The 19,215-nt window shown below is 39.0% G+C and overlaps 2 protein-coding genes across 5 annotated transcripts; one reads left to right on the top strand and one right to left on the bottom strand.

Annotated features, from left to right (window-relative positions):
* The first annotated feature begins 2,920 nt into the window (after positions 1 to 2,920).
* On the top strand, positions 2,921 to 13,900 carry tmem255a (transmembrane protein 255A). 4 transcript variants are annotated; one of them, XR_014208134.1, is made up of 10 exons: positions 2,921 to 3,229; positions 3,766 to 3,908; positions 4,471 to 4,533; positions 7,200 to 7,289; positions 7,388 to 7,453; positions 7,562 to 7,923; positions 8,359 to 8,521; positions 9,403 to 9,543; positions 11,667 to 12,288; positions 12,321 to 13,900. XR_014208134.1 is itself a non-coding variant. In XM_082177792.1 (10 exons), the coding sequence occupies exons 1-10, from the start codon at positions 3,175 to 3,177 to the stop codon at positions 11,808 to 11,810; spliced, it is 1,026 nt and encodes a 341-aa protein (XP_082033918.1). In that variant the 5' UTR covers positions 2,924 to 3,174; the 3' UTR covers positions 11,811 to 13,900. The 4 variants fall into 4 exon arrangements, 3 of the variants coding, with proteins under 3 accessions (XP_082033917.1, XP_082033918.1, XP_082033919.1); XM_082177792.1 differs by having other exon boundaries at positions 2,924 to 3,229; positions 7,562 to 7,650; positions 7,852 to 7,923; positions 11,667 to 13,900; XM_082177791.1 differs by having other exon boundaries at positions 11,667 to 13,900.
* zbtb33 (zinc finger and BTB domain containing 33) lies at positions 13,384 to 17,507 on the bottom strand. The gene is given in 5 exon segments (XM_082177790.1): positions 13,384 to 16,630; positions 17,320 to 17,402; positions 17,404 to 17,442; positions 17,444 to 17,474; positions 17,477 to 17,507. Coding segments are annotated over 5 exon segments (2,076 nt in total). The 5' UTR covers positions 17,493 to 17,507; the 3' UTR covers positions 13,384 to 14,723.
* Positions 17,508 to 19,215: the final 1,708 nt, after the last annotated feature.

Consider the following 19,215-nt stretch of genomic DNA (forward strand, 5'->3'; position numbering starts at 1 on the left):
TTTCTGCTATGGCAACGTCGCTGTCTACGTGCTCGCAACATAACGTAGAATTGTAAGACGCGACAGGGCTGTAGCAACTGAGAGACGACGTTCTGACAATTTTTTTGTTTTTATGCTAGATAGGCCTATAGATATCCCCCATTTAGCATTTTATGTTTTGAGGTTCATTTTTAATTAGTCAGATGTTAGATAATTATATAGTTTTTAAAAATATTGTTTATCCTTATTATTATGTAATGGGACTATCAGTAAATTAGCCTAATTATAATCAACACCTGCAAGTGTATACTTTGAAGAGTAAAAATGACAGAAGGTTACGTTAATTCAACTTTATTAAAACTGCATATGGTAATCAAATTCCACTTCCAAAAGTCATACATTTGTGGAAAAAAAGAACAAAAATAAACGAATAGCCTATACAAATTTCTTCTAAGTATAATAAATAAAACATAAAAAGCAAAGATCAGAACATTTAATGAACAAAACCGGGTTCTGTACATTGCAGACAGTAACGTAACGTTAGTCGATAGCCCGTTAACAAAGGTCGGTTAACGTTAACGTTACCGGAATCAGTCCAGGAAACATTAACAAATCCAGAGGAGCAAAGAAACGAATGACACTAGCTGCTAAATAGCAGACAAATCAAATGAAAAACTAATCAGTGCGAGCGAGGCTACATTAGTCACATTAGAAATAAAGTTGTAGGTTGTGTGTTTGAATAATTACGTATCTTATTTAGCTGAGGATCCTTGCTCGATGAAGAATGAGACAACACAATGAGCCCAACGGGCGGTTGAAATTTAAAAGGCTGATTTTCGCGCTTCAGGGCAGTGACGAGTACATATGTAGTCCAGTGGTTGTCAAGACACCGTTGGCACAACCTTAAGAAATGGCCCTACAACGGTGGTTTAATGTCAACGTTGTGACAACGCTCTAGCAACCTTCACCACACAACGTAGTTATAGCAACCTTTTGGCCATGTTGTTAAAACGTTGTTAGAACGTTGGGTACGTTGTGCCAACGTTCTGTGTTTGCTGGGTAGTACTAGTAACGTCAGTCAGGGGATGATTTTGGTTGCAGAGGTTGCATTTTGGTTGGAAATGAAAGTCAGCAAAGAACATCCTACGTCGGACAGACGTTGGATTTGGGAAAATAAAGTCGGATTGACGTCAGAACCCGACTGATGTTGGTGTTTGACGTAAACCCGATTTTCATTTTCAACCACAATACGTCTGTCCAACTTTGGAGATTAATGTCAATCTGGCATTGGATTCTGACATTAACCTGATTTTCATTTTCATCGTTGGGTTTGGTCTTCTAAATGCGAATTTTGTCATTGTTTTGGAGCACACTAGATAACAGTAAGGGTAAGGCTAACATATTCATGCTAAAAGCCAAAAAACTATAAATAGGGCATGCACTATTTGGGAACAGCCATTTGGGTGTCCGAAACGGGAGCATGTCTATGTTCCCACAGCCCTATTTTCCCACAGCCTTATGTTCCCACAGCCCTAGCACTAAAACTTACCCTTCATAGGGGGCTAGGGCTTAATTAGTTAACATACCTAAACCTACACCTCACAGGAGGGAGACTTGTCTGGGATGTAATTGGGCTATCCCTGTACCAGCACAAGCACTATGTACCCTTCATAGGGGACATAGTTAAATGAGAGAACATAGGACTGTGGGAACATAGGGCTGTGGGAACATATGGTTGTGGGAACATAGTTGCTGTGGGAACATAGGGCCTAATTTTCCACATTTTCAGTAAAAACTATTTTTGTAGAAATGTGGGAACATAGGGCCGTGGGAACATAGGGCTGTGGGAACATAGGGCTGACCCCTCCGAAACCATTGTGGACGTTATTGTGCACTTATTCAATCTCACATTCAATCCCACTGCTAGAACTGTGTTCTAGAAATAAATTTGATATTGATATGAGGGTAGGCAGGCAGGCATAGATTCAGAGACATAAGGTAGTACTGTAACAAGTATTACATACAACAATGCAACAATAATAAAACATGCATTGACATTTACTTTTTACTTTTGATACTTAAGTATAGGCCTACTTTTGAAAACAAGTAGCCTACTTCAGTACTTTTACTTAGTAAAAATCGGTCTTTACAACTTTTACTTGTAACAGAGTAATATTTTACCATTATCTGTACTTTCACTCAAATAGCCAAAGGAAGTTGTGTAGGCCTTTGTCCACCTCTGATTTGTTTGTGTAGGCTATTGAGGCAGGTAAAATAATAATTCTTCCACGAATTCTTCTGTAAGAAGATAAATATACGTAGAATTATGTAGCGATTTCCTCTACACAGCAGCAACTTGTTCATGTAGCTTTTTGTTGTTCTTTTGGAGTTCGATGTTTTTAATGAATAACGAATAGGATCTGAATCTCGAGGTATCGAAGTGTTTATGAAACGCCGATGAGTGAGATATAAGAGCATTTAAAAGTGAACCATGAGATTTTCTGATAAGGCTGAAATACCTTCTTCTTCTTTTTTTTTCTTCTTTTTTTTACAGTTTTATTAGGCTATACAAAATATGTTTATTATTATTGGTAAATAGCATTTTATTCAAACATTCCCAAGATATATGTACATAGTATTGTTTATTGTGAGTGCAAATTATATTTCCGTTCTAAAAGACTTTTGTGGGTTTTTATTAGGTGAATCGTGGCTGCAATAAATTGATAAGAAACATGAAATTATTACAAACAGAAATTCATGCCTGACTTCACTGGAAACTTAAAAGCGTGTTATGAATGCCAGTGACCACGACATGGCGTAAATAATCTATTTTTTGAACCAGTTATCTGAAACGAACGGTTCGAAAGAACCGAATCAACATGAGTCGCACTCCCAATCACTACTGCCCCTGCCCTACTCAAACAGCGAGGGGTTCTGCCTTGCGCATGCGCAGTGCTGTGCTCCGTGCGGCGTTCTACTGAAGGGATGAGGGTAGTAGATTCAAGAACAACAGACTTAGATGCTGATGAGAGAAGAGCGGCAAGAAAAGCGACGCATGGTGTCAGAGAATGCCACGGCAAGAAAATAGTTTCCAGTCATTAACTCAGAGGGAAGGCATCATTGTCTCATTGGCTACGTTCTTGTTTTTGACTTGAAGTAATTACTGCAGCTAATGCTGCAGACCCTGACGTTACAATGCCAGCGGGGCTGAATGCGCAAGGCAGCGGTATACCTATCTCTGATGCGATGGGTAAGTACAAGGTCAATGGCATTCACTGCGTCTACAGACCATTATGGTCTCACGAAGCACAATCCATGCTTGTATTTTCGCTTAAATTTGATTAGCTACGTTTATTCATACTAGTAATTATTAGAACAGGCTTGCTCCACAGAGAAAGCGTCCCGTAACCTACATTCATACGTGTACGTGTCTCGGATGTCCTCAAATAATGTCGATAGAACATTTTCATAGAACATATGATATTGATAATGTTAATTCACAAACATATGTGGAATATTATTTGCATGCGACCTAGTTAAAATGTCTTTTGTTTAGTGATAGAAAACCCTAATATTACTTCACATAGTACCTACATTTATCTGGGTTTCTGGGTGCCTTTGCAGCTGTAGATACTATAGAAATACAAGAGGTCATATACACTGATTTCTTTGCTTTGCATTACCCCAAAACAAACGTGCCTAAAATAAGACAATGAGTAACAAAATGTTGCCTAAGGGAAGGGCGTGTTGTGCTGTAGGATCTTCCAACTCCATTGTCTTTTTCAGGATCATTTAAGAGGAGGAAAAGAAAGTCCATCATAGTAACAGTGATGCTCCTAATTGTCTCCATACTCATACTGATCTTTGGTCTGGCCGCTACCACCAGGACACAAAACATCACTGTTGGTGGTTACTATCCAGGAGTCATTGTAAGTATGTTGCTAATGTTCATAGCCGTGTGCTGAACAGACTGCAAACCACCCTATTGGTCTATAAATGGGTTTGTGATGTAAAGCACTGTGGGGAGGAAAAGGCCTCATGTTTAATTATTTTTCTCTTGGCCCACCATTATGGTGACCGTTGGCCATTACCTCATTACTGTAAGGTTGAACTGAGTGAACTCATCAATTTATTATTCAGCAGCAAGTATCATTATGTTCTACACTCTTGGAGAAACATGCAAGCTTAAATAATACTACAGAATGTTTTGTACATGTAACAGGTGTTTTCCTGGTATTCCACAGGGACTGACTGTTTTGAAATACTATATGCAAGTAACATGGTCAGATTGCATATATAGCTCTTAACTTGGCAATTGAACACACCATAAAATTAACTGCTGCTTGGAGAAAGACAAAAGGCTTTGTGGCAATGGGAGATTGTATGTGGGAGCGTAATTGAGTGAGGTCATCTACCTTTAAAACTTTGAAATAGGTTAATATTTTACATAGACTTGCATCGTGACAGAGTTTCACCCTGTGATATTTTCAGCTCGGCTTCGGGTCCTTTCTTGGAATCATTGGTGCCCATTTGATAGAGAATAAGAGGCAGATGGTAAGGAGTCTTTCATTACACTGCTTATATTGGATTCTGTGCTTGTGCATTCCATCATCCAATTGACTTTTTTAACCAAATGCCCACACAAACAGCTTGTTTTTAGTCATGTCATAATGGCAGAAAGGGCTCATGGTTTTGAGCTCGAATAGCAGGGCATGTTGCAGGCCTTGTGGTGAGATGCACCCAGAAATAGCTCAGTGTAAGGGGAGCGGGATGGATGTCCAGGCAGGAATGTTCAGAAGCCATTGCAGTGCAGAGGGAATAGGAGGTGCCACAATCCAAATGAAGAATGCATGAGGATGGCATGGCTGGCCAGGTCATAGACACACAGGAATAATAACTGCTGAAAATAAACAATCTTTAGTTTTTGAACGTGGTGTTTCTGAACTATTTCTAGGTCTCTAATCAAATAAGCAAATTTGTAGAATTGAGCATGTCAAATCATTTTCTACAGACGGTCATATGTTCTTGTTTCCTTTAAAGCACAAGATTCTCTTTAGATCATTTTCAAATCATGCTGGAGAACATGATCATCAGGTTTTACCCAGGCTTGTGGAGTTCATGCTGCTGTCATTAAAGCAAAAGGGAGACAAACCAAATACTAAGACATTATGAGATGTATGATCATTCTTTATTCAACTTTTCACTCATATTGTTACAATGATAACATAAATTGTATAATTCCAATATAAATAATCTCTTGTGACCAAGTCTCATGCTCACCAAAGCTGAATTTATTTGATCAAAAATAAAGTACAATTGTGCAACATTATTACAATTTAAAATAACTGTTTTCTATTTCATAAAACTTTAAAATGTAATCTATTGTTGTGATGGCAAAGCTGGATTTTCAGCATCATTACCAGTCTTCAGAGTCACATGATCCTTCAGAAATCATTATAATATCCCTATTTGATGCTCAAGAAACATTTCTTATTATTATCAATGTTGAAAACAATTGTGCTGCTTAATATTTTTGTTTAAATTGTGATACAATTTTCTCAGGATTATTTGATTAATAGAAAGTTCAAAAGAACCGCATTTATTTGAAACAAAAGTTTTAATTTCTATAAAATTTCTTCTTTCTAGGAGAGAATTCATTATTTTAAGATGGATTGATTTATATTAGATTATATCAAGAATAACACTCAAAATGGCATTATTTAATCAGATATGGGCAATTAAATGTGTTAAGTTGTCCTGCAAAGTGCTCTAGATCAGGGGTTCCCAAACTTTTTCGTTCTAGGACCCACATAGACAAGTATAATCAATCTCAAGACCCACTTGCACTGGTGCTACCAACTTTCTCAGTTGGTCGCACCAGCATGATTTGGTCGCACATTTTTTTTTCTACATGCAATGGGATTAATCAATGTATGCTTGATGGTCTTAATCTGCATTCCCTAGTTTTGCACTGATGTAAAAAGACTGACAGTGACAAGCCTTCATGTTAGCAAAATATTTTAAACTTTTAACTCTTAAAAAAACTTTTAAAAACATGTATGTTCTTTAATGTTTGATTATAATTTTACCGTCTTCACATAGGGATGGGAAATGATAAGATTTTATCAATAATAATAATGCCACTGACGATTCTGATCATCGATCCGATTCTTTAACGATTCTCTTATCGATTCTTGATAGCACTGTGTGGAAAAATGTAGTCATATGGTTTTCAAAAAAAAAAACAAGGGGTTTTATTTATTTTAAAGCTTAAGCTTGAGTAAGCAAACTGTACTTTTTATGTAATTTATGTAATAAATAGAACTTTATTGTAAAGTGTTACTGATTCAAACGTCTCCTGAGTTCACTGTTGGAAAGATCAGTTGTCCATTCATTAAAATGAATCGTTCAAAGGAGTCATTAGTTCGCGAATTGGACGTGTCATGCGCGTTGTGTGATTATCCCAGCAGTTAGGACATAGACATCCAAGATTTGTGTCAACACAGAAAACATTTCATCACTGGATAGTTTTTTTTTTCGTTTAATTAAAGTGTTGTTTTATGTCAGCTGAATGTCTGGGACGCTTTCCCAGGACAGAGAGAGCAGGACAGCGCTTAGTTTGGAGACGGTGAAGTCTTTTTTACACTTTCGCCTGGCTCCGAAGAGAGAGAGAGTGCGCGCGCGCGACCGAGTACTCTCTCTGCTCGTTCTTTCAGTTAAACATGCACTGTGACTTTGTCACAAGCGCAGCAGTTCATCTACATTACTCAGCGATCAAATAACACTTTGGCGGGCGCTAAAACTCATAGTCGTTTGGTCATTAATCGGACTGGTTTTGTTTCACTCATCGTAACGTAAATTTAGCTGCAGCTAAGTGCCTTTGTGCGACCTACCTTTTCTCACTGTGTGACCCACAAGTGGGTCGCGACCCACAGTTTGAAAACCACTTCTCTAGATTACAGGCAGAATTGTGTGACTGGTGTCCAAATGTCTGGTTGTGATAAGGCAGATAAATCAGTGAAGTTAAGTGGCACTAAGGAAAAATCCAAGCAGACCCTCTCCTTGTCCCATAATATACGCATCTATAAGATCTTATACAAACCACTTCAATATGTATCTACAGTATAAGAAAATCTTAGATAGTAGTGCCCAGGTGTGAATGCACGTGCATTGAGCTACTACAGCAGGTGAATGGGTTGACATTGCTGTTCTGCTTACAGCTGGTGGCCTCCATTGTCTTCATCAGCTTCGGTGTGGTGGCAGCCTTCTGTTGTGCTATAGTGGATGGCGTTTTTGCTGCAAGACATATAGTAAGTGCTTCCACACCATTTTTTGGTAAAATGCATTTCTTCAGATAAACATTGCAGTGAAAGCTCTGTCATGGCATACTGATGTTGTTCTTTCAAAGGACCTCAGACCTGTATATGCTGGCCGATGTGAATATTACTCCAGTGGGACTGCGTTTGATTTGGATGTGAGTCGCCAACCTGAGAGAAGTGCTTTCACCAACTTACAAGCATCTGAATGATTATTATGTACTAGTATAGTGGGATCCCGTTTAGAAAACACATCTGTCTTGCAGGTCCACTGTCAAACTGCATCTCGGGTCTCCTGTAACCTGCGTGTGAAGAGCAACACCTGCTACTGCTGCGACCTTTACAACTGTGGCAAGTATGTGTGTGTGAGCGAGTCCCATTTGGATACATCCCTCCTAGAATATTTTCTCCAAACAAGCGGATTTATTAAAAAACAACTACTATGCTTTGTTTTACCTTGGTTAAGTTCTGGTTTATATTTGCTTGTATGGTGTGTGCTTCTATCCCTGAAATTCAGCTCTGTTCGAAAGAACATTTGTGTTTATTTATGTTTCAGAGAGCATCCTCTTATGGGACTTCAGAATAAAGATGTTTTGAAAAAATTTAGGAAATCCTCCATGATTTGGAAGTAGGTCTTTCCACTTTTAGCCTCTCAATGACATTGACAGCCCATTATTTGTTGTTGTTAAAGTACTAAGTGTGGCTGCATACAGTCGCTGTACTTTATGTACAGTTACTTTACTGATGAAATGAAAAGAACTAAGATTCAGTGTTCTCTGGTTCCTGTTTCACAGGTGAGGAGAGACAGCAATACTTTAGGTTTACATGTAAAGAGTCTTTGATGACAGTGAGATTAAATAAGAAGATTGGATATATTTATCCATTTCATGCTCTTCTTAAGAGTGATGTGCACTGGTATGCAGATAGTTTTGTTCTATTCTTTTGCATGAGTCACTGTTCTGTCATGCTTTACCTCTTTTGTTGCTCTGCCTCTCACCAATATGTGTCTTATTTATGTCATGAATGTCTTGTTATAATATGTTTCTTCTCCTCACCATCTCAGTCGAGTTGAACTGCGAGGAGGGTACCATGAGTACACAGAGGTGCAGAGCTGCCAGGATGTTGTGCACCTTTACCACCTGCTGTGGTCTGCTACTATCCTCAACATCATAGCTCTGTTTCTGGGCATCATCACTGCCGCAGTGCTGGGGGGCTTCAAGGATATGGTGAGATTGAAATGCAGTGCAAACAACTTATATACACTATATTGTCAAAAGTATTGGAACACAAATCTTAATTATTATGGGTTTCCGTGGCTGAGCGGCTGCATGCAAGCCTCGCATCACCAAGTACAATGCCAAGTGTCAGATGAAGTGGTGTAAAGCACGCCACCAATGGACTCTAGAGCAGTGGAAACACGCTGTGGAGTGACTTATCACGCTTCTCCATTTGGCAGTTTGATGAGAGAGTTTGAGTTTGGTGGGTGCCAGGAGAACGCTATCTTCCTGACTGCATTATTCCAATGTAAAGATTGGTGGAGGAGAGATATTGGCTGTTTTCAGGGGTTTGGCTAGGCTGCTTACTTCCACTGAAGGGAAATCTTATTGTACCAAGAGTTTTTGCACAATGCTTCCAGCTTTGTGGGAAGGCTCTTGTCTACCCCAGCATGACTGTGCCCCAGTGCATAAAGCAAAGTCCATAAAGACATGGTTGGAGTTTGGTGTAAAATAACTTGACGGGCCCGCACAGAGCCCTGACCTTAACCCCATCCAACACCTTTGGGATGAACTGGAACGGAGATTGCGAGCTAGGCCTTCTCGTCCAACATCAGCACCTTACCTCACAAATGCTCTACTGGATGAATTGGCAAACGTTTCCTACAGAAACACTCGAAAATCTTGTGGAAAGCCTTCCCAGTAGAGTGAAAGCTGTAATAGCTGCAAAGGGGGATCAACTCCATATTAATGTCAATGTATTTAGAATGCAATGTCATTAAAGTCCCTGTAGGTGTAATGGTCAGGTGTCCCAATACTTTTGTCCATATAGTATAGCATTTTGTATGATTTCTGAGAACCTGTGACATTCATTGAGCCTCTGTTTTTTGAAGATGCCAGCAGAACCAGATTCCTGTGAGCCAGAACCTCTCCCTATTCCTCCACCCCGAGAGACTCCTGGCCCCACCACCTCCAACAACTCTTTTTACAACACTGCCCCCTGCTTACCTCCATACACTGCCTATGACCTTCAGGTAATCGCATTCACTTTGTGCTGTCAGCCCACGCTGCGTTTCATGCTTTAGCGGGCACACACACACACACACACACACATATATATATATATATATATATACACTCACCTAAAGGATTATTAGGAACACCTGTTCAATTTCTCATTAATGCAATTATCTAATCAACCAATCACATGGCAGTTGCTTCAATGCATTTAGGGGTGTGGTCCTGGTCAAGACAATCTCCTGAACTCCAAACTGAATGTCAGAATGGGAAAGAAAGGTGATTTAACCCTCAGACGGTCCTCTGTCATTTCTGACTGAACAATTTTCTGTTTTGAATTTCTAAAAATCACAGCTTCATCGGAATGTTATGAAACTTGGTGACTTTTATGGCATTAGGTATGTGAATACAAAAAACAATTGAGGTCATGATCCGAGCATGCGAAGTGGTCGTAAAAAAAATTGTAACGATTTTGGTCTTCGGTCAAAAATGACCGACCCATAGGAAATGAATGGGAAATTGACAAAAACTCAAAAATTCTCAGAATTCTCACTTCTGATCGGGAAGGCCCAGGATGTGACTCCGAAACGAAGACCGTCTGAGGGTTAAGCAATTTTGAGTGTGGCATGGTTGTTGGTGCCAGACGGGCTGGTCTGAGTATTTCACAATCTGCTCAGTTACTGGGATTTTCACGCACAACCATTTCTAGGGTTTACAAAGAATGGTGTGAAAAGGTAAAAACATCCAGTATGCGGCAGTCCTGTGGGCGAAAATGCCTTTGATGCTAGAGGTCAGAGGAGAATGGGCCGACTGATTCAAGCTGATAGAAGAGCAACTTTGACTGAAATAACCACTCGTTACAACCGAGGTATGCAGCAAAGCATTTGTGAAGCCACAACACGCGCAACCTTGAGGCGGATGGGCTACAACAGCAGAAGACCCCACCGGGTACCACTCATCTCCACTACAAATAGGAAAAAGAGGCTACAATTTGCACGAGCTCACCAAAATTGGACAGTTGAAGACTGGAAAAATGTTGCCTGGTCTGATGAGTCTCGATTTCTGTTGAGACATTCAGATGGTAGAGTCAGAATTTGGCGTAAACAGAATGAGAACATGGATCCATCATGCCTTGTTACCACTGTGCAGGCTGGTGGTGGTGGTGTAATGGTGTGGGGGATGTTTTCTTTGCACACTTTAGGCCCTTTAGTGCTAATTGGGCATCGTTTAAATGCCACGGCCTACCTGAGCATTGTTTCTGACCATGTCCATCCCTTTATGACCACCATGTACCCATCCTCTGATGGCTACTTCCAGCAGGATAATGCACCATGTCACAAAGCTCGAATCATTTCAAATTGGTTTCTTGAACATGACAATGAGTTCACTGTACTAAAATGGCCCCCACAGTCACCAGATCTCAACCCAATAGAGCATCTTTGGGATGTGGTGGAATGGGAGCTTCGTGCCCTGGATGTGCATCCCACAAATCTCCATCAACTGCAAGATGCTATCCTATCAATATGGGCCAACATTTCTAAAGAATGCTTTCAGCACCTTGTTGAATCAATGCCACGTAGAATTAAGGCAGTTCTGAAGGCGAAAGGGGGTCAAACACAGTATTAGTATGGTGTTCCTAATAATCCTTTAGGTGAGTGTATATATATATATATAATTTTATTTCTTATGCCTGTCAGTTATCAAGTTTACTTAGCGACCTTAGTGCAATTAATTATTTTTACATTTTTAAATAATTGTATGCAAATAAACAATGTATATAATATTTATTAAAGGTTTTTTCAAAAATGAAAAAAATTTCATCATTTACTCACCCTCATGTCGTTCCAAACCTGCAAGACTTTTTTTTCATCTTCGGAACACATAGATGTTTTTGATGAAATCTGAGAGCTTTCTCCCTCCGTTGACAGCTACGCAACTACCAGTTTGACACTTCAAAAAGTTCATAAAGAGATCGTAATTCATATTCATAACTAATTCATATGAATTGAGTGGTTTAGTCCAAATTTTCTGAAGAGGCTGGATTGTTTTTTACAGTTGACTGAGGGCCTTATAGATTTTACTTTTATATGTTTTGTGTGTGTATGCTAATAACATGTCATCTGCTAATGTGTCTTTACAGGGTGCCAGCTTGTTTCCTGACTCTTCAGGTCTGTCTGACGATTCCCAGTCTGGAGCCAGTCACATATGGCCAAATATGATCCCACCTCGTTATTCTCCTCCTTATTACCCACCTGATGAGAAGCCCCCACCATACAGCCCCTAAGGGACCAGTCTGAGGAAGACATTTTTCTGCCAAGAGAGAACTGGCATTGGGTATTTTTGGATAGTGTACCACCTCATTGAACAATCATTGTTCTGAATAAACAACCTTTGCAGAAGAGGCTCACCTGTGCGGCAGGTTAAGTATAGAGAGACTACAGCATTAACCACAGGTATTCATCACCAAAACAGCAAATGTAATATGCAACATTAAACCCCTACAAGATTCTCTGAAGTCAACAAACCTGATGTGTAAAATGTTCATGTTATATAGCCTCAATCCAGGAGGACTATAACAACTAGCCTGACTATGAGATCAAGACTGTTCACAGATAAGCCTTAAAATGTGTGTCCGCTTCCGGTACAGCTTCACTTGGTTCGCAGCCTCTTCCTCTTATAAGTAACCTCTGTGGGTCTCCTACATGTGATTCCTCTGAGTAAGTCCATAATGTGAACTTCTCCCTTCCAAAGTGGCCCAAAGTGTTTTGCCTCGCCTCTGCTCCCTCAGCACGAGGATGAGTCTCGTATCTTATCTTGCAATTGATTTGCACTTTATTGTCTTTAGAATTTACTGTATTCACGCAGTTTTACGTAATAACTTGAGTTATTTGTAACTGTTTCAGGCAGCTAGATTGTATAGAACATTTTTAGGCTGAATCTTATTTTTTTGTCCTGAGTGCTTCATTAGGATCAAAGATCTAACCTGTAATATGTGGTGTTTCTATTGCATTACGTCAAGTACACAATCATGTCACAAATTCAAATAATCTTTCATGACAAAAATATCCTTTAATAAGCTCTTACAAGAATGGGAGGACTTTCAAAATCTGTACTTCTCTAATTCATCTGCCACTTTTGTGCTGCCGTCGTTTCTGTCTAGAAATGACAGGTCTTACCGAATGTAAAAAAGGAGTAACCATTGTATAAATGTACATGGATCTAAACTACAAAAAGTCTCTTCACATTGCAAATATGATATCAGTGTGTGTGTGTGCAATGCTGTACATAAACCGAACAATCGAACCGCCTTCTCGTAATTGAGTCGTAAGACTTATAGTGTTCTCCTTTTTATCCGTTTGTGTTCACTGTGAGTGTCAATTCAATACATTGTACTTGATGTGCTTGATTTATATCAATAACTTTGTCCTTTACTGAAGTGAGTAGAGATATTATGACAAACTCAACTATTTTATGACTGGTTGATGTTTAAGTGCAACTGGTGATTATTCTACAGCCACATGCTATATGTTACATGAAAGCATTGTTTACCTTTGATGTTAAAATCTTAAAATGAAAGACTGATAGTTCAACTGGAATAGATTTTTTTTTTTTCTTCTTATCACATATGCATTTCCAAATATGTCCACCGGCATTTGACCATTGAATCCATTTTATCCCGCATAATGTGGAACCTGCACATAACAGATTATTATCATGAACTAGTGCTTTGTGATCGTCGACAAGATCCACTCTGATAATAGAATGGCAGGAATGCTTATATCAGTGACTGGTGGTTATCATACTGGAAAATACTAATCAATTTCACAATGCCCTTATAAATAAAAGAAATACATGTGTATGTTCTTCAAAGTTTTATTTCATTCTATCACACTAAGACCTAATAATAAATAGTTTACAAAAGAGAAGAAACTGTTAAAATGAAGGCCTTTAGTACTATTATGTACAATACATGATTACGGTGTTAGATCACTAGTTCTGACTGAAGGAATCTCTTTGTATTCACAGATTCTTCTCACAGCCCACAAAGCTAAATAATTATAAAACTATGCTGAAAAAATAATTGTAAAAATGATATATATGTATATACAAAATATTCAACAGAAAAAGAGAGGTCCTTTGTATTACCAACATTACCCTTTATACCCTGGTCATTTCAGCATCTTGTTTCTCTAGACATGCCCGGACGAGGTATGAATATTTCTCTTCAGGTCCCAATGTTCATAATGTAATATAAATAAACAACCTCAAAACATAATTAATGGACAGATGACATCACCATTTCATATATTTACTCCATCCTTCTTAAAAACTGTTGACAATCAACAAAAACTATAAATACAAACATTCAAACCATTTCTCACTGCAGGACCAGAACCTGCCATTAACACTGATCTATCTAATACCAAACAATTATATAAAAACTACAATAAGAAGCCGACAAGAAAATTCAAACAATGTTAGCGTTGTTTCTTTGAAATGAAACTGAAAATGAAAGGAATAATTGGATACACTTTATTTAAAGGTGACGAAGTTACACTGTACTAAATTGTACTTACTCAAATAAGTACTGAGTAATATTAGGGTTAGGGCTTGGTTTAGGGTTAGTTACTTAATTATGCATAAATACTGTTATTACTATAGTAAGTACATGTAGCAACATGTAACTACATCACCTTAAAATAAAGTGTTACCGAATAATTTAGTGTGATGATGATTTCACTGTTACATTTGATTTTGGAATTATGATTTATGAAACACAAAAAGCATTTACACATTAAAGTTACATAACTGTAAGAAAATAATAACTGTAAGAAATTGCAATAGTCTGTACTTGAACCCTACTAATTATATCCAACATGGTTGTACTGTCCAGAACATAAAAGGGAACAGGTCAGCTCTACACAGATCTAATGTAGCTGTACATAAAATGTGTATTATCTACTTTGTCATATTACCTGACGAAGAATTATTACGATTCAATAATGGACTGTGAAACTGACCTGTCATCCAGTGCTAAGTAACAAATTATTCTAAATATACATTAAAGCACCTTGAAACAATTTTAAGTTGATGGATACTGGAGTTGAGTTTCCAGAGAACCAAGATCACCTGCACCTCAAACTTAAACACGAACAAATGAACAAGGCACCTAAGCCAGAGGAGTGAACAAGCATGCTCAGTACGTCTCTGGTATAACAAACTCAAATTCGTTCGTTTCGGCATTTATTTGGTCGACAGGCCGTGGTCCTGGTCGAACGTGAGCCATTGGTCTGTTTTGTGCTTCGGATTCTACAAAGATGTCATCCCAGCTCAGTGCTTTGCTTTGGCTAGATGGAAGTGGCTGGTTGGTAAAGTGCTCTTTGTCAGGGTTTACATGTTGGACAATCCCATCTTCATTGATCACCGGAATCCCCCCCGACTCCTCGGACACAAAGGAATATGGTTTGAACTGCAACGTTTTACAAGGCAACAGACGATACAAGTTGTTGCAAGAGTCATCTTTCTCTTTCCTTCCCGAAGGATCTTGGTTGTGCATTTGCTTGCAGTGGGTGGACAAAATCTGATAATTGAGAAACATTTCACTGCACAGTAAACACTGGTATCGTCTTTCGCCTGTGTGCGTGATTTCATGTTTGGTTCTGTACTCGGCCAGGGCAAAAACCTTGCTGCAGTAATGGCACGGATACTTTCGTTCCCACGAGTGAGTGTTAAAGTGCCGCCTGAGGCTCGTCAGGCACACATAGGGACGCTTGCACACAATGCACACATAAAAGGTCTTTCCATCCATGATCAGTTCATAGTGATCCTCCTGATCCAGCTTTGATTTTTTCTTTCTTTGAGGCGAGTTATTGGTCATGTCGGGAGAATCGTGTGGCATCTGCAATTTCCTACCGGGAGCCACTCCCTCCCCGGCATCCTCTTTTACTGGAACGATGTCGTAGGTGTTTTCACCAATGTTGGCATATACTTTACAACCCGGCGATAGCGAATCGATTTCCGAGGCTTTGTCTAACGTTATCGTCTTTTTCGCCGACACTACTGGGACCATGTTTATTGCAGGGTTTGGTCCATTATTGGTGCTATATGTCGGCCTTACATCCGACAGTCTGATTTTTCCGGGATGATCAGGCGATAGCTCTAGAAGGACCTTTTTCTTTTGGACACCAAGTATTTCGTTGTTGTCTAGAGGCAGCGAGGTGCTATGAGCGTCTGAAGAGAGGCTGTTCACGCAAGATGGGGTTGTGGGCTCACTGTGTGAGCTCGTTTTTACTGGTGAAGTGAGAATACTGCTACTGGTTTCTGGGTTCGAGAGGAGGACAACATCTGGTTGGGGCTCAAGGTTATTTTGAAGAGATGTGTTTTTTTCAGAAGGAAGCTTGTCATTACCAACTTGGGCTGTTGAATCTTTAGAGGCAATTCCTTCCTCATTTGTGGGGTTTTTTTTTTTTTTAGCCTCTGGTTCTCCTTCGGTGTCATTAACATCGGATATCTTGGACTTTTGAGCTTGCGGGGCCTCTGTTTTTGAGACAAAAAGAACATCATCATCCGAGTCCATTTCCTTTTCTGCATTACCAGCTGCCATGTTGAACTCTTCAGCAGACAGTGAGAAAGTCTCAGTAATAATTGGCATATTCTCGGCTCCAGTCTCATTTTTCTCAGAGGAATTGACACAGTTGTTGTCACTTTCTTTGGACAGACCGGGTAATCCCTTGACTTGTGCGAGAGGCGTTCCTAAATTGGCTATGAACGCCACGCCTAAATTTTTACCAGCGTTGATGAGATCCTCAAGTCTGTCAGATCGAACCCTGTAGATTTTTGAAGTGTACATGTAGTTCAAAATCACATCGAATATGTCTGCCTTGATGAAGTTCAGCTCTACAACTGTTCCAGCAACGGAGAGAAGTTGGCGGAAATAGGTACTCGAGGCAGACAGCACACATTTGTGTGCCTTGAACTTGCGGTCTTGCACGATTATGGTGATGTCACAGAATAAACCACTGTGTCGCTCATCATTGATGGACTTCAACAGTGATGCTGGATACTGAGTGTCCGCTGCAGATATTAGCTTTAGTTTCGACATGCCTGTGAGGAAAAGGGAATAATAAAATTGTATGTACTTTAATTTAACATTTTGAAAAGATTAGTATTAATAACAAATTAAATATATTATAAAACATCTTAAAATGTAATTAAATGAACTATGCACAGCATTCTACATTGTGCTGTCAAGTATGCAAGAGATATCCTCTTAGACATATTTCACCTGTCTGGCAATGGAAAATAAATCATATTTTCATAAATTATTTTTTCTCATATTGTTATGTCGTTATAAACATACTTTAAAAGTTCGATAAAACTATATTTTGTTTCTAAATTCACGGCAGCATAATATGATAGCTGCAAAAGCACGAGAATCGAAGGCACGCTAGCTGGCTAATTGTACAGCAACAAAAGACAAGCATAAAGACATGCGGCTTGAAAAGTAAAATTAAACTAATGCTTTTTACAAGTTTGACGTGATTAATCAAAATATTGTTCCTGTGAGCCCACAGCTTTTTGATGATAGCACTCAGAACTGGAAGGACACCGGTGTGCAGCGGTCAGTGTGAAAACAAAAACAAATGGCTCAATGCAACCCTCCTTCCTGGTTTGGCGGCAGCGCGCGGCCTATCTGTCTATATGATGCAGAACAACGCGTATGTAACTAAAATAAGATTAATTTAAGTTTTAATCTACCACAATCTCGGGATTCAATTCTCAAAATCATATACCTGCAAAGCGACCAGTTAAAATCCACGATTCCCTTTGCTGAGAAACAATAATGACAGAGTCGGTTGCCGTGGACAACACAACGGAGCTCGAGTTCCTTGTGTGAGATGAACGAGTCTCGCGCTATCGTCTCCACCAGCCGACAGGAGTCGCGCGCGACAGTCTGCCACAACATACGCGTGATGAATGTTAATGAGACAAGGCAAGACGATTTTTCTTAAACGTTACTTGTATTTACACACGTACAAATATACAAATGCATGATGCAATAATATAGAGAAGAAAGATTAAGAATATATGCAAAATAGGGAAAACTCCATTTGAAAAGCTTTAGGAGTTTTACATTGTTGTTTCAGGTTTTTTCCCCCGTATTTGAAAATGTTTCCATATAGTCCAGTCATTTTATGAAAAAAGGTTGAACAAATTGCAACAGAAGCAAACTCAACTGATTTTATATCCTCAATATGTCCTGAGGGAACGAAGGAGGGGAAAAAAAGCCCCGAAGAATCCCATTAGGGGAAAGTTTCGAAAAAGACCTATTCATTATTTTTCTCAAGTTAATAGGGCACATTTTTTAACCTTTAGTTAAAATAAAAAAATGTAACCCACCATGAAAATTACTGAGTTGATTACTTACATCAAGACAAACAAAAAATGTATTCCAAGTTTTTTTTAATTGTTTGTTAATATGGACAAACGGTGCATAATCTAATTACGTGCCAATTTGCATAAATACCACAACAGATCTAAACGTTGGGTATAGCCAGGTGAAAATGTCTTGTTGAATCTTGTTGACACATAACAGTAAAATAATTCATTTTAAGGTCTGAATGGAACCCATTACGGCTACCCATGAGCATCAATACACAGAGGCAGGAAGAAGTACTTTAGAAACCAGCCTTTATTAATTATTAAGAGATGGGGTTTGGGGATGGGTCCGTGGGACTGTTTCTGGGTGACGAGTCTGAGGGAAGAACAGGAGACAATGGTAAGGAGAATGCAGAAGACAAAAGGTAGGTAAAATAAAAAGTGAATCCCCAGAAACAGTCCCACGGACCCATCCCCAAACCCCATCTCTGCAATGATAATTAATAAAGGCTGGTTTCTAATGTACATCTTCCTGCCTCTATGTATTAATGTTCATGGGTATGGGTTCCATTCAGACCTTAACATTAAGTATTTTACTGTTATTTGTCAACAAGATTCAACAAGACATTTTCACCTGGCTATACCCAACGTTTAGATCTGTTGTGGTATTTATGCAAATTAGCACATATACGTAATTAGATTATGCACCGTTTGTCCATGTTAACAAACAATTTCAAAAAAACTTGTAATACATTTTTTGTTTGTCTTGATGTAAGTAATCAACTCAGTAATTTTCATGGTGATATCTAAAGGTTAACATTTTTGCCCTATTCACTTGAGAAATTTGGGTCTTTTTCGAAACTTTCCTCTAATGGGATTCTTCGGGGCTTTTTTTTCCTTACTCAGGACATATTGAGGATACAAAATCAGTTGAGTTTGCTTCTGTTGCAACTTGTTCAAGGTTGACGCCCATTTTGGCTTAAAATTACTAGACTAATATAATTTTTCAGGTTAGTGTTATACAAGAGTTTTTTACTAGTCTCATTTTGTAAATAAAATAACCAAGTATGTTTATATTTTCGGTTTTGAGTCTGTAGAAAGGTACTATATAAAATAATCATATTATTATTCATGAGTTCACACGTACATGAAATCAGATGTAGTATTTTAAGCGTATTTGGCATGCTGTCCGGGGGAGGGCTCCGAGCTCGGAATTTGGCCCGAACCCAGAGTACTCCCCCTTTTTACTGGGATAGAAACCAGCCGAGAGTGAGGTGATGGGGTGGTGGAGGGATGCTGTGAAACTTGAC

This window comes from Leuciscus leuciscus (genome assembly GCF_965113295.1).
Source record: "Leuciscus leuciscus genome assembly, chromosome: 8".
Classification (NCBI taxonomy): domain Eukaryota; kingdom Metazoa; phylum Chordata; class Actinopteri; order Cypriniformes; family Leuciscidae; genus Leuciscus; species Leuciscus leuciscus.